At 47.0% G+C, this 15,675-nt stretch overlaps 1 protein-coding gene across 2 annotated transcripts in view; it reads right to left on the reverse strand.

The window, feature by feature from the left end:
• The window catches only part of LOC142296317 (uncharacterized), a 231,115-nt gene that overhangs the window by 195,081 nt on the left and 20,359 nt on the right, over positions 1–15,675 (reverse strand). For both annotated transcript variants that reach the window (XM_075339757.1, XM_075339756.1), the window contains exon 2: positions 2,375–2,845. In XM_075339757.1, the coding sequence (XP_075195872.1) occupies positions 2,375–2,824 (450 nt within the window). In that variant the 5' untranslated portion in view covers positions 2,825–2,845. The remainder of the gene's footprint in view (positions 1–2,374; positions 2,846–15,675) is intronic.

The raw sequence follows: 15,675 nt of genomic DNA on the forward strand, positions 1-15,675 counted from the left end.
AGTTCTCGGGCCTGGCAATAAACTGGTCAAAGTCGTACCTCCTCTTTCTGTCTCGGGACAGAGAGGAAACGGCGAACACCCACATATGTAGGGTTCCAGTGGTAGATCACTTTAAATACCTTGGGATTATACTGACAAGAAGCCATTGCCCCCCTGTTATCACACCTCGGGAAGAAATTTAATAGATGGAGCCAGCTCCCGCTTTCAGTGGCGGGAAGGATTAACCTCCATAAAATGATAGTGCAACCAAAGTCTCTCTACATTACCCAGCATGTATTTGTGCAGATCCCCCGCTCCTTCTTTCGGACCCTGGATTCCTTAATGATCATCTTTGTCTGGGGTGCTTCCAGATCGAAAGTCCAATTGGCCAAATTACAGAGACCCAAAGACCTGGGGGGTATGGCCCTTCCTGATCTTTATATATACTAGCTGGCCAGACAATTGAAATATTTGGGTCAATGGACACTTCCTGGGGTGAGGGGTTCTCCGGAGGGATTCTTGGCAGAGTTCACGGGTGTGGATCTCCTATGGCCACTGTTGACAGATCACAAGAGAGCCCCTGAGGGCCGTGTCCTCCCGATACACAAACTAGGGGCCAGGATTTGGAAAGAGGCTAAAGCCATATTCGGATTCCATGACATACCAATTGAGACCCCCTTATGGGATAACCTGGACCATCCACATTTTTGTGGGTTGCCGGTGTTTGGTGAATGGAGGAATCGCGGAATAGTCTCCCTAAGTTCAATTGTCCGTGATGGTGAACTCCGCCCTTTTGCGCAACTGCGAGCGGAATTCGATCTGCCGGAATCTCATGGGTTTCAGTACCTCCAGATCAGGCACGCCTTTCGGGCTCAGTTCTCTGGTCGTGGGGCTAGATTCTCTTCCTTCCTAATCATTGGAATTATCAGATCACAGGGCCCTGGCGGTCTTATTTCCAAACTATACTCCTCCCTCATTCGGGCCAAAGCTATGAACAGTCCTCTTTCTGTCCGGGAGAAGTGGAGTGCCAGGATTTCTGAAATTGATGATGTAGTGTGGGATGACATTGTCGAATCCCACACTTTGGTCTCTTCCGCAATTAATAATAGACTGATCCAATTATATATAATACACCAGAGTTATATCACTCCCCAGAGACTGAAAAAGATGAATAAATTGGTGGGGGTGGGTTGTCCGAGATGTGGGAGAGACGGTGCAGATTTCTGGCACATGATATGGGAATGCCGGGTCATTCTCTCCTATTGGGGTGAGGTTATAGCGACTCTTTCCACCATACTTCAAAAAACGGTTACTATGAGCCCAATTCAGTGTTTATTTGGGGTGGTAGATGTACACTCCTGGTCCCAAGATGAGAATATATTAATAAAAAAGGTCCTGTTTTTGGCCCGGAAGGGCATTATACTAAATTGGATGAGCACTCATCCCCCAACTAGAGCCTCTTGGATTGCATTGGTAAATGCTATAATTCCGTTAGAACATTTTGTATATAAGACGAGAGGTTCTTTAAACAAATTTGACAAAATATGGGGTATATGGTTGGGTTCGCCCTTGACCGGAGGATCACCCGGTTCCCTGACCGATAACTACAGTCATTACTGTCGCAGTAATAATTGACACTACTCCAGTGATGGGGAAGGAGAAATATGTAATCCATGAAACTCCGTATCAGCAATGTGACGTGGTCCCTGACACTTGGGTTGTACATTCCTTGTAAATATGGGCTTTTTGCCACAGGTTGGATATGGCTCGCGAGCTGACACCTTTGAAATATCTACTGTACCAATGCCATACTGAAAGTAATAGATGTTGAATTGATTGTTGATGTATTATCAATCTAGCTATTAACCAATTTACACATATTCTTATTGTACAAATTGCTGAATTGACTTTTATTGTAATGATATACTTAACCTTCAATAAAACGAGTTTAAAAAAAAAAACGCAGCCAAAAAAGATGAACTGTACGGACAGCAAAATATAAAGTTCAGATTTTGCTGGGGGAAGGAAATGTATGCATTTGGGAGCCTCTTTGTGACCACAAAGATGCCCCAAAAACACAGTAAAAAATGCAGTGTGCAGACATAGTCCAATGTGTGACGAAAAAAACAATCTAAAAAATCATTGGGGTATGTTGAAACAGTGCAAAGTTATTGCTACAAAGTGACATGTCAGATTTGAAAAATTTGGCCTTGGCACTAAGGTTAAAATACTTTTTTGACACAATGGTTTCCATAAAAGGGCTTGTTCGGAAGGGTATGGGGACCCTGTTAGGTTCCCTTTAAGGAAGTTAGTCATTTTCTTTCAGTCTTTATTGCAAAAACTGTTCCATATAATTAAAATCACGCCATAAAAAAATAAAAAAGGTACCACCTACCTGGGAGAAGTTTGCACATTCCCCAGCACTTTCTAGGCTGTCATCTGTGTTTTCTTCCTCTTGTCGCACATCGTATGCTTCAGGATAGTGGTATACAGGTTGTGGCTGTGGTTGAATTTCTTGGTCTATAGTGAATTTCAGAAGATCAAAGTACCAGAGTCGTGGTATATACACTTCATCACCAGAGGCGCCAGACTGTATAGATGACTCCACTTTCTTTAATTCTTTTTTGAACACTGTTCGCAAATTTGCTATCTTATGTTTAACAAGTTCTATGGTCGCCGAGGGACAAACCGACTTACAAAGACTAAGTAATTTTTCATATGCTTCTGTCTTTTTCTGTCTGTTGGAATAATCCGAGGACTTAACTTTCCACAAGCATGGAAGAGACCGGTACAATTCAATGAATTCTATAAGGAAATCTGGATTCATTAGGCATTCTGTCGACATTTTCTTCTTTGTATTAATCACCTACATTAAAACAAAAATACTAATTTTACACATAAGGGTTTATCATCACCATTTTTAAAGACATGCAGTTATTCTACAGTAATTTCCTAATTTACAGATCAAACCCAAAGTGAACTCTCTCACTACAACGCTAAAGTTGTAGTCATGGCAAAAGTCTGGGACAGCCACAACCTCAGTCACCAAGTTACAATGCGTCCATGCATGAGACAGAAAGTACCGTATTTTTCGGACTATAAGACGCACCGGACTATAAGACGCACCCTGGTTTTAGAGGAGGAAAATGGGAAAATAAAACTTTAAGCAAAAAATGTGGTCATGACACACTGTTATGGGGCGAGGATCTGCTGCTGACACTGTTATGGGGGTAATGTCCCCAAATTCTCTACTAAGGTGCCACATCCTGGTAATGATCCTCCTGCCTTGTATATGATCCTGCTATAAACCCCCATCCAGCCTGTTCACATACCCCCCATCCAGCCTATTCACATACCCCCCATCCAGCCTGTTCACATACCCCCCCATCCAGCCTGTTCACATACCCCCCCATCCAGCCTGTTCACATACCCCCCCATCCAGCCTGTTCACATACCCCCCCATCCAGCCTGTTCACATACCCCCCCCATCCAGCCTGTTCACATACCCACCCATCCAGCCTGTTCACATACCCCCCCATCCAGCCTGTGCACATACCCCCCATCCAGCCTGTTCACATACCCCCCATCCAGCCTGTTCACATACCCCCCATCCAGCCTGTTCACATACCCCCCATCCAGCCTGTTCACATAACCCCCATCCAGCCTGTTCACATACCCCCCATCCAGCCTGTTCACATACCCCCCATCCAGCCTGTTCACATACCCCCCCATCCAGCCTGTTCACATACCCCCCATCCAGCCTGTTCACATACCCCCCATCCAGCCTGTTCACATACCCCCCATCCAGCCTGTTCACATACCCCCCCATCCAGCCTGTTCACATACCCCCCCATCCAGCCTGTTCACATACCCCCCCCATCCAGCCTGTTCACATACCCCCCCCATCCAGCCTGTTCACATACCCCCCCATCCAGCCTGTTCACATACCCCCCCATCCAGCCTGTTCACATACCCCCCCATCCAGCCTGTTCACATACCCCCCCATCCAGCCTGTTCACATACCCCCCCATCCAGCCTGTTCACATACCCCCCATCCAGCCTGTTCACATACCCCCCATCCAGCCTGTGCACATACCCCCCATCCAGCCTGTTCACATACCCCCCCATCCAGCCTGTTCACATACCCCCCATCCAGCCTGTTCACATACCCCCCATCCAGCCTGTTCACATACCCCCCCATCCAGCCTGTTCACATACCCCCCATCCAGCCTGTGCACATACCCCCCATCTAGCCTGTGCACATACCCCCCATCTAGCCTGTTCACATAACCCCCATCCAGCCTGTTGACATACCCCCCATCCAGCCTGTGCACATACCCCCCATCCAGCCTGTGCACATACCCCCCATCCAGCCTGTGCACATACCCCCCATCCAGCCTGTGCACATACCCCCCATCCAGCCTGTGCACATACCCCCCATCCAGCCTGTTCACATACCCCCCATCCAGCCTGTTCACATACCCCCCATCCAGCCTGTTCACATACCCCCCCATCCAGCCTGTGCACATACCCCCCATCCAGCCTGTGCACATACCCCCCATCCAGCCTGTGCACATACCCCCCATCCAGCCTGTGCACATACCCCCATCCTGCCTGCTCATATACTCCCATCCTGCTATATGCCCCCACCGTGCTCATATACCATCCTGGTATATGGCCTGTATCCTATAGCAGAGAGAAAAAAATAAACGTTTATACTCACCTTTTCCTCACTCCCTCCAGCACCGATCATCTTCCTCTCTGCGCCACTGACCTGTGTGTGGAGCCGTTCCCCTGCTGCATCGCGATATCTTCCTGTCTGTGCCGATCAGCTGACCGGCTCAGCACAGATCAGCTGACCGGCACAGACAGGAAGACATCGCGTGAAGCAGGGGGGCGGCTCCACACACGGGGACGGGTGAGTGTACTGATTCACTGCACCCCGCGCTGGTAATGACGCGCGGGGGGCAGTGAATACAGCCGCACATGATCACTCCAGGCTGTAATTGCCAGGGGTGATCATGCGGCCGGCTCTTTACTATGCGCGCGTCCCCGCTCGTCCTCCCGCCCACCTGTCAGCGCCGGCTTCAGCGCTGAGAGATGGGCGGGAGGATGGGCGTGCATATGTAATGAGCGGGCCCACGTGGTCACAGCAGGCGCTGCTGCTGCCTGCTCGTGCCCCCGATGACCCGCAGCACCCTCATTCCCAGCCGCAGCCCTATAGTCAGACCATAAGACGCACCCCCAACTTTCCCCCAACATTTGGGGGGAAAAAAGTGCGTCTTATGGTCCGAAAAATACGGTAAGCCTACTCCTGGGGAAATACAAAGGGTCTGTGGGATTTCTCCATCTGAGAGCATCTCCTGACAGAGCACATCGGACCAGCTCCAATATATATACACACAAGTGCATCTCAATAAATTAGAATATCAACAAAAAGTTAATTTATTTCTGTAATTCAATACAAAAAGGGAAACTCATTATATAGAGTCATTACACACAGAGGCATCTATTTCAAGTGTTTATTTCTGTTAATGTTGATGATTATGGCTTACAAGCTATGAAAACCCAAAAGTCATTATCTCAGAAAATTAGATAATTACCACAAAACACCTGCAAAGGCTTCCTAAGCTTTTAAAAAGGTCCCTTATTCTGGTTCAGTAGGCTAAACAATCATGGGTCAGACTGCTGATTTGATAGATGTCATTAAGACAGTCATTGACATCCTTCACAAGGAGGGTAAGCCACAAAAGGTCATTGCTAAAGAAGCTGGCTGTTCACAGAGTGCTGTATCCAAGCATATTAATGGACAGTTGAGTGGAAGGAAAGTGTGGTAGAAAAAGGTGTACACGCAACCAGGATAACCACAGCCTTGATAGGATTGTTAAGAAAAGGGCATTCAAAAATTTGGGGGAGATTCACAAGGAGTGGACTGCTGCTGGAGTCAGTGCTTCAAGAGTCACCACACACAGACATATCCAGGACATGGGCTACAAGTGTCACATTCCTTGTAACAAGCCACTCATGAACAATAGACAACACCAGAAGAGTCTTACCTGAGCAAAGGAGAAAAAGAATTGGACTGTTGCTCAGGGGCCCAAGGTGTTATTTTCAAATGAAAGTAACTTTTGCATTTCATTTGGAAATCAAGGTTCCAGAGTCTGGAGGAAGAGTGGGGAGACACAATCCAAGCTGCTTGAGGTCTAGTGTGAAGTGTCCACAATCAGTGATTGTTTGAGGAGCCATGTCATCTGCTGGTGTAGGTCCCACTGTGTTTTATCAAGACCAAAGTCAGCGCAGCCGTCTACTAGGAAATTTTAGAGCACTTCATGCTTCCCTCTGCCGACAAGCTATTTGGAGATGGAAATTTCATTTTCCAGCAGGACTTGGCATCTGGCCACACTGACAAAAGTACCTGATTACAACAGTATCACTGTGCTTGATTGGCCAGCAAACTCGCCTGACCTAAACCCCATAGAGAATCTATGGGGGTACTGTGAAGAGGAAGATGAGAGACACCAGACCCAACAATGCAGACGAGCTGAAGGCTACTATCAAAGCAATCTGGGCCTCCATAACACCTCAGCAGTGCCACAAGCTGATCTCCTCCATGCCACGCTGCATTGATGCAGTAATTCATGCAAAAGGAGACCCGGCCAAGTACTGCATTTACTGTACATACTCTTCAGTAGACCAACATTTCTGAGTTTAAATTATTTTTTCAGTTGGTCTTATATAATATTCTAATTTTCTGAGATAATGACTTTTGGGTTTTCATTGGCTGTAAGCCATAATCATCAACATTAACAGAAATAAACACTTGAAATAGATCACTGTTTGTAATGACTCTATATAATATATGCATTTTCCTTTTTGTATTGAATTACTAAAATAAACTTTTTGATGATATTCTAATTTATTGAGATGCACTTGTAATACTGTACATGCACTTGTAATACTTGTAATACTGATAGTGTAACACCTAGCTACAAATCAACCAAAGTTTACCACTAACATTAAGTACAAAGTATCATGAAAACAATCTCAGAATCACTGGCATCTGTTGAAGCGTTCCAGAGTTATTACCACATAAACTGACACTGGTCAGATTTGAAAAAATTGGACTGGTCAGGAGGGTGAAAACAGGCTGGTGGGTAGGGAATAAAGGTAATCTGTTAGCTGGTTTCTGCTATGTCATCTGAGGGCAGCATGCTGTAAGGCTATGTTCACACACTGCGCTTTTTATCTGCGTTTTTGGTCCGTTTTTGCTGCAGAAATTTCTTGAGAAATTCTTGTAACCTTTCTGCAGACATTCCCCAGCAAAACCTATGGCAAACAAAATTAGCACACTGCGTTTTTTTCTTAAGAAAATTCTTTCAGTAGATTTTCTTAAGAAAAAGAATGAGCATGTCACTTCTTTTCTGCAGCTAACTGCGTTAGTTACCATAGATAATTGGCACAATAACGCAGGGAGCAACCAGCGGTCAAAACGCCTCAAAAACGCACCGAAAACGCGGCAAAAACGCAGGTGCGTTTTTGGTGCGTTTTTTACCGCAGGTGCACTAATCCTTCACTCTTAAGAAATTTCTTAAGAAATTTCTTAAGAAATTTCTTAAGAAAAATCATTTTTCTAGTGTGAACATAGCCTAAGGGTTAAAACACAGTGGTAGCTTTCTCAGCTCTGCTACTTGGCCAAATCTAAAAATTCTGATTGTTTTAGAATTGCTGCAACCAGTAAACAAAGTGATGCATCATTAGATCATAATTAGGGTATGCGCCCACAATCGCGGTTTACATAGCATTTTGGGTGCGGCATTTTTCAGCTGCGTCCAAAACGCTGCGCTGTAAAGTACAAGCACGGTGGATGGAATTTATAGAAATCCCATGCCCACTGTATGTATTGTTGGCAACATTAACTGACCTGCAGTGCGGCTCTGCGAGCCGCAAGCATGTCAATTCTTCGCTGCGAAGTCGCAAGCATCCTCCACAGGGAGAATAGAAGAGAGAGACCGCAAGCGACCAGAAGACTGATCGTGGGCACGAGCAGCTGTGGTCTTCTGCGGAGGAGACTCGCAGCCCCAGAGGTCAAGACCCGCAGCAGGTCCTGATTGTTGGGACGTACCCTTAGATTCAGTATCTCTTTGCCTACATAATACTGCTCTCAGACAAAATAAATCCTGCTGACAGATTCTCTTTAATGTAAGGTGCATCTTATAGACCGAAATATACTGTGCTTTGTCTAAATTTTTTTTTAAAAAAAATCAAGTTGTATTTGTATTGCCACATTTTAGAGCCATAGTTTTGGGGTTATTTTTTAACTGGTTTTATTGAAAGGAAACAAAATAAACATACCGTATTTTTGATTTTATAAGACGCACCAGATTATAAAAGACGCACCCAAATTTGAAGGAAAAAAAAAGGTAAAAAAAAATATGGGGTCCGTTTATAATCTGATGGTGTCTTACCAGGGAGGGGGGCCTGCAGAGGAGCGAGGGTCACAGGAGGCAGGGGCGGTACTGGAATACTGCAAGTAGTATAGAGGGGGGCCCAGATACTCACTGCGGGTGCTGCTCTGTGTGGGGCCAGCGACGCCGCTCTGCTCTGTGCGGGGCTGGTGATGGAGCAGCCGAGCAGGACGCTGCAGCCTGGCAGGACGGAGCAGCCCGGCAGGACGGAGCAGCCGTGCACGGAACAGAACGGAGCAGCCCAGCAGGACGGAGCAGCCGTGCACGGAACAGAACGGAGCAGCTCCAAACAGAACAGAGCGGCGCTGCCCGATGCACAGAACAGCGTCGCACAGAACAGCAGCGCCGACAGCACAGTGCATTGCTTGGAGCATCTCCCTGCCTCCTTTGATCCCCTCTGTACAACCCCCGGTACGCTACATTCCGATTTTAAGACGCACCCCACATTTTCCTCCCAAAGTTTTGGGAGGAAAAGTGCGTCTTATAATCCGAAAATTCGGTACATATCTGGGATAGAATAAAAAAAGAGACAAAGGAAAATACAGTATTCAATAAAAAGACAATCCAAAAAGAGATTAAACGGTAAATTTTGTAAATCAACAAAACTGGGAGAGCCTCCCAGAACTCTCCCCTTGGGCACGCACAGAGAAAAAAAAAAGAACCCTTATGACAAAACCTTACATTACACAAGCCTAACGGGTACTCTACCATTAATTAGCTCCCTCATGTACCAATCCGTAAACTGGAAACAATCATGCCCCGCTTGGCGCGTAGACAGTGGTTGGGTATTAATAAAGAAAGTCCAAGTAAGAAAGAAGCGTTTAGTGACTTTCTTGTTGAGTAAGGACTCTATCCCGTCCATTTTGAAGAGGTAAACCACCTTTGTACTAATCAAACTAAGAGTGGACACCCGATCTACATAGCACAGGGTAGCCCAGAACATCCGGACTCAAGCAATGATGGGTAGGAAGTCTATCCAAATGGTTCTACGGAAAAATATTGAAGATGGCCCACTCAGGAGACAAAGAAATAGAAAGAACAAAAGGTATTAGTAAGGTGTTACGAGAGTGCACGCCAGACTTCCTGTATCTTCGGGCAACCCCATAGGCATTGAAAAATGTCAGCCGGTAAGTGCATGCATTTCGGGCAGGGATAGAAACCGGAAGGGGACATTTTAGATTTAATAGCTGTGAAAATATATGCTCTATGAGCGCCATGGTTTTGTAACTATCGTATGGTAACATGGATATAATACGTAACATGGCTTCCAAGAGAACCTTTACCGGACATTCAGTCAGCTGAGACACCCATTTCCCTGGGCCTGGCAAAGAGTCCAACCACTGGATACGGTAGAAGGCTTAAGAAACTTACTGTATTTTTCGTTTTATAGGATGCACCCCAAATTTAGAGATAAAAAATGGTATATAAAAAAAAAATGGAGTCTGTCTTATATTCTGGTGTTGTCTTACCAGAGAGGTGCAGCAGCGGTGGTGGAGCAGGGTCACAGGAGGCAGACGCTGTGCTGGCAGCGGCGGCTGGTCTGTGCTGGTGGCAGAGGGTCAGTGTTGGCTGCGGGTCAGTTCTGGCAGCAGCGGCGGGTTAGTGCTGGCAGCGGAAGCTGCGGTGGTTGAGTGGTGGAGCAGGCTGTTGTGGCGAGTGTCCCAGATGCTTTATCGGCAGTCCGGGCTTCAAAGAAATGGCGCCCGTAGCGCCGTGTGCGCAGATGGTGCTCTCATCCAAGAACTCCGTGTGCACACGTGACGACTCTGGGCACCATCATTTGAAGCCTGGACCGCAGATAGACCATCTGGGACACCCGCTGCACAGCCACCACAGCTTCCGCTGCCAGCACAGCCACCACAGTCCACACAGCCAGCCGGCGCCCGCAGAGTGGCAGCCAGCAGGCCACCCGCCAATCCACACAGACAGGCACCCGGCCGCCCACACAGACAGGCACCCGGCCGCCCGCACACACAAGCACCCGGCCGTCCGCACAGACAAGCACCCACCAATTCTCCACCTCCCGGTAAGCTATATTTGGATTTATAAGATGCACCCCTCATTTTTCTCCCAAATTTTTGGGAGGAACAGTGTGTCTTATAATCTGAAAAATACAGTATATATGAGACTCATGGAGTAAGACCCTAGGTGGGCTCTAATGGAAATTAAATTTAAGGGGTGCATTCTAACGTCTTCTGGGATAGCCCATAACAGCGAGTTTACATAATGCCTGATCTGGACGTAAGTAAAGTTATCGCCCACCAGCACTGGGTGCTTAAGAGCAATATCCTCTGAAGTAAGAGTTGTTTATCTGACAACAGATCAAAGCCATTATTCCCAAGCACACGGTAAATAGGAGGTGGAATACCCTGCAAAAGGTAGGGATTACCCCGGAAAGGAAGAAGAACTGAGGTGTGAGTCGTGTCCGCCAAGTCGTCTTGCCAGGCGCCAACCCAACACAACTGACCATAATAAGGGGTTCTCTTTAACCGCTATGAGAACATCAACTGATCGTAAATGGAGTAAAGCCGGGAGACTAAAAGGTCCACACATAGCCTTATCTATTGGAGTATTAGTGAAGCAGATGGAAGCACTGATACAATCCACTGAATGTTGAAAGAGGGCCGCTATATTGTAAAGGCATACATTCAGAAAATTAGGGCCACCCAAAGATTTTGTTTGTTGCAGCTTAAAAATGCTAATTCTGGAACCCCCTTCTGAACCCCAAATAAATCGACGGAAGACCTTCATTAGAATCTGGTCATAAGCTTTAGAGAGCAAAACCGGCAATGTCTGCAAGGGGAAAAGGAGTTTGGGGACAGAAATCATTTTAATAAGATGGGCTTTACCTGCAAAGGACAGTTTAAAAGATTTCGAGGACCGAATTTCCTGAACAACTGCAGAGACAAGAGGGCAAACATTCAATTTATAGATATTATGGGGATTTGAAAGCAGGTGTACTCCAGGATAAGGCAGGGAATCTCCCTTCCACTGAAAGGGAAAGGGGAACGGCCACCGTTATCGAGCAGTTTTAAAAATTGCTAAAGCGTGAGATTTAGTGAAATTTATACGAAACCATGAGACTGCTCCAAACTCACTGAAGGCATCCATTATAGAAGGAATGGACTCCTTAAGGTTGGCTATCGTGAGTAAAATATCATCTGCAAACGCTAATGTTTTAAAGGGAAGGTATCGCGCTTTTTTATTTTTGTATTAAAAATAGTGATTATGAAATCAAGTATTTCTAATACAAAATGAAAATCGCAGCTTATTTAGTTTTTATGTAATTCTTATTTTACTGGAGGCACTGGGGGCTGCCATGCTGGATTTGCCGTGTGTGTAACGAAAGTAACTCCTTCTTTTATGGCAGCCCCTGTGCATAGACTCTGATAGTCGCGCTCCGACCCCATGAAGTACGTTACAGTGGGCGTCTGCTGTGACCTGGATGCGCCCCCTGGGCTGTCCACAACACAACAGAGGGTGGAGTTCAGCGCCATTATTGTGGAGCTCACAGCGTGTGCTATTTGCTCCACTTTACCCCTGTCACCCGCCGGGATGTGCGAGTACGGGCCGCCTCCCCTCCCCTCGTTACTGTCTCCGATGACATCCCATCCCTCCGTTCTCCCCAGCCCCTGCTCTGCCCCAGCTACTGCCGCCGCCCCTCCCCTCCACCGTTACCGTCTCCAATGACACCCCCCTCCCTCCGTTCTCCCAAGTCCCCGCTCTGCCCGCTGCCGCAGCTCCCCCAGCTCTGCCCGCCGCTGCTGTGTGTGTGTGTGTCACAAGGTCCCCATCAGGGGTGATTGTGAGTGTGTGTCGGCGCTTGTGATGCTGTGCAGTGAGCTTCCAGGACCTGCGAGAGGATCACATGGGAAGCATGTGATATCTCCGGATGTTGTGAGTGTCTGCACGCGATTGTACAGGTATGTGCGATATCGTGAGTGTGTGTGAGTTAATGTGATCGGATGTGTGAGTGTATGCGATCGGATGTGTGTGTGTAGGCGATCGGATGTGTGAGTGTATGCGATCGGATGTGTGAAATGTCAGCCGGACGCAGGGGAGGATGGCATGCAGCACAGCTGCCTGGAGCGCCCACCAGAGGTCACAGGGAGGAATGAAGTGAAAGGTGTGTGTGTGTGTGGCTCAAGGTCTCCATCAGGGGTGATTGTGTGTGTGTGTGTGTAGCATAAGGTCCCCATCAGGGGTGATTGTGTGTGTGTGTGTGTGTGTGCGTGCACGGGCGCGCCACTGCATGTGAGTACCTGTGTGTGTACCGGTGATATTGTCTGCAGGGTTGTGTATCTAATCCTATCCTGTGTGATACTGTCTGCTGAGCCGTGTATCTAATCCTCTCCTGTGTGATACTGTGCTGAGCTGTGTATCTAATCCTGTCGTGTGATACTGTCTGCTGAGCTGTGTATCTAATCCTATGTTGTCTGATACTGTCTGCACGGCTGTTTATCTATTCCTCTCCTGTATGATACTTTCTGCAGGGCTGTGTATCTAATCCTGTCCTGTGCGATGCTGTCTGCTGAGCCGTGTATCTAATCCTATCCTGTGTGATACTGTCTGCTGAGCCGTGTATCTAATCCTATCCTGTGTGATACTGTCTGCTGAGCCGTGTATCTAATCCTGTCCTGTGTGATGCTGCCTGCTGAGCCATGTATCTAATCCTGTACTGTGTGATACTGTCTGCAGAGCCGTGTATCTAATTCTCTACTGTGTGATACTGTCTGCACAGCTGTGTATCTAATCCTCTCCTGTGTGATACTGTCTGCTGAGCTGTGTATCTAATCCTCTCCTGTGTGATACTGTCTGCTGTGCTGAGCCGTGTATCTAATCCTCTCCTGTGTGATACTGTCTGCAGAGCCGTGTATCTAATCCTATCCTGTGTGATACTCCTGCTGTCCTTGGTGACACTTTAGACATTTCTGGTCACCAGGAAAATGGCTGTGCACTGTGTCCTTACATGTCATTCTCTGTTGTATACACTCAGATTAGGAGGAGGGAGGTGTGCCATCCCACACAGGAGAGCAGACTCCGCCCACTTTACGGCAGGCTGTAATCTGAGCTTTTTATACAGTGGAAATTCAGTAGGATTTCAGAAGCTGCTCCCCCTAGTGTTTAAAGGGAACCAATCATCAGGATTTTCGTGTATAAGCTGCAGCCAGTGCAGTACTGGCACTATCATGCACAGTGTGTACATACCATTGGGGTGCAGCTCGGGTGTTTAGGCAGTGAAATTCATCTTTATAAAGTTTGAAATTTCGTGCACTTTTTGATTGACGTGTGCACCTCTCTGTTAATGTCCGGGCGGGTTATGCAGGAGTTCCCCGCCCCCCACCAGCCTGTTCCTCCCTTTCTCCTGATGTCCGGGCGGGTTATGCACGTGTTCTCCGCCCCCCCCGCGCCGCCTGTTCCTCCCTCCCTCTGGCTGTATATAAATATCTAATCTTCAGAAACATGGCGCCGGAGTGGGCCTCTGCGCACAGCGCTTATCTCCGGCGCCATGTTTCTGAAGCCCCCGCATCACACAGCTTGGTGTTAGAGGGCGGCGCATGCGCCCTCGCTCCTTCAGATCCCGTTGTGACCGCAGGAGCGAGCGCGATCACAACAGGACTGCAGAACAGCTGATCGGAGGACGCGATTACCTGCTGCTCCTGTATCGTGCCGCCCCAGGACACCGGGCCAACACACCAGCCGGTGTGACATCGCTGTGGCGCAGCCCTCTCAGACACCAAGTTGTGTAATGCGGGGGCTTCAGAAACATGGCGCCGGAGATAAGCGCTGTGCGCAGAGGCCCACTCCGGCGCCATGTTTCTGAAGATTAGATATTTACATACAGCCAGAGGGAGGGAGGGAGGAACAGGCGGCGCGGGGGGGCGGGGAACACGTGCATAACCCGCCCGGACATCAGGAGAGAGGGAGGAACAGGCTGGTGGGGGGGCGGGGAACTCCTGCATAACCCGCCCGGACATTAACAGAGAGGTGCACACGTCAATCAAAAAGTGCACGAAATTTCAAACTTTATAAAGATGAATTTCACTGCCTAAACACCCGAGCTGCATCCCAATGGTATGTACACACTGTGCATGATAGTGCCAGTACTGCACTGGCTGCAGCTTATACACGAAAATCCTGATGATTGGTTCCCTTTAACAGTGGAAAATCTCAAACTTTAATTTTTTTTTTATATTTTGCACAATTAAAAAAAAAATAAATAATATTTAAACAAAACATTTAAACATTATTACTTTACATTTTTTTCAGTTATTATTATTTATTTTTTTTGACGATACCTTCCCTTTAAGTATGTGGTGGCCGACCTCAATGCCCCCAAAGGAAGGGATCATTTTCAAGTATCTCAGCAGGGGGTCAAGGGCCATGCTGAAAAGTAAGGGTGATAGGTGACAGCCTTGTTTCGTGCCTCTCAGAATGGGAAAGGAAGCTGATTTTATGCCATTGACTCAAATTCGAGGTTTGGGGATTATTATAAATTGTCCGCACAAATTAAACGTTCGTATAAGGTGAGACCATGATACTCGATCAAAAGCTTTATCAGCGTCAAGGCTGACCAGTATAATTTGCTTGGCCCTAAACTGATGACTGTGTGTGATGGCAGCCAGTAATCGACCGGCCATGAACAAAACCTATTTGCAATGATCAAAAACATCAGACTCACGTATAAATGGAGCTCAGAAGAAATCGAGTTTCTTGACATTAAGATCAAGGTTAGGTTTGACAGGTCGCTTGAAACTAAGATCTTTAGAAAAGAGACCTCTGTTAAGAGTCTACTCCATGCCACCTCTGCCCACTTACCCTCAACAATCAGGGCGGTTCAAACGGGACAATTCTTAAGGATTAGGAGAGTATGTTCATCAGAGGAATCTTTTGAACAAGAGGCTTCAGATTTGAGAGACCGATTTAAAAATAGAGGATATAGCTCTAGGAATATAAAAAGAGGGTATCTGAGGGCCAAGGCTACCCCAAGAAACCAACTCCTTTCTAGTATGGGGAAAAGAAAACAAACAGATACAACTATCAGATTTATCTCCACATACAATAACTAGTGGGAGGAAATCTGGAAAATTCTCGGCAGACATTGGTCTATATTACAAACAGAGCCCTCTTTGAGAAATGTACTCCTGGAACATCCAGTACTAACAGCACGGAAAAGGGAAAAATATTAAGGGTCATTTAATTCGAAGCCACTATGTATGCAAGTCTAGTC

The sequence above is a fragment of the Anomaloglossus baeobatrachus genome, chromosome 3 (genome assembly GCF_048569485.1).
Source record: "Anomaloglossus baeobatrachus isolate aAnoBae1 chromosome 3, aAnoBae1.hap1, whole genome shotgun sequence".
NCBI classification, from domain to species: Eukaryota; Metazoa; Chordata; class Amphibia; order Anura; family Aromobatidae; genus Anomaloglossus; species Anomaloglossus baeobatrachus.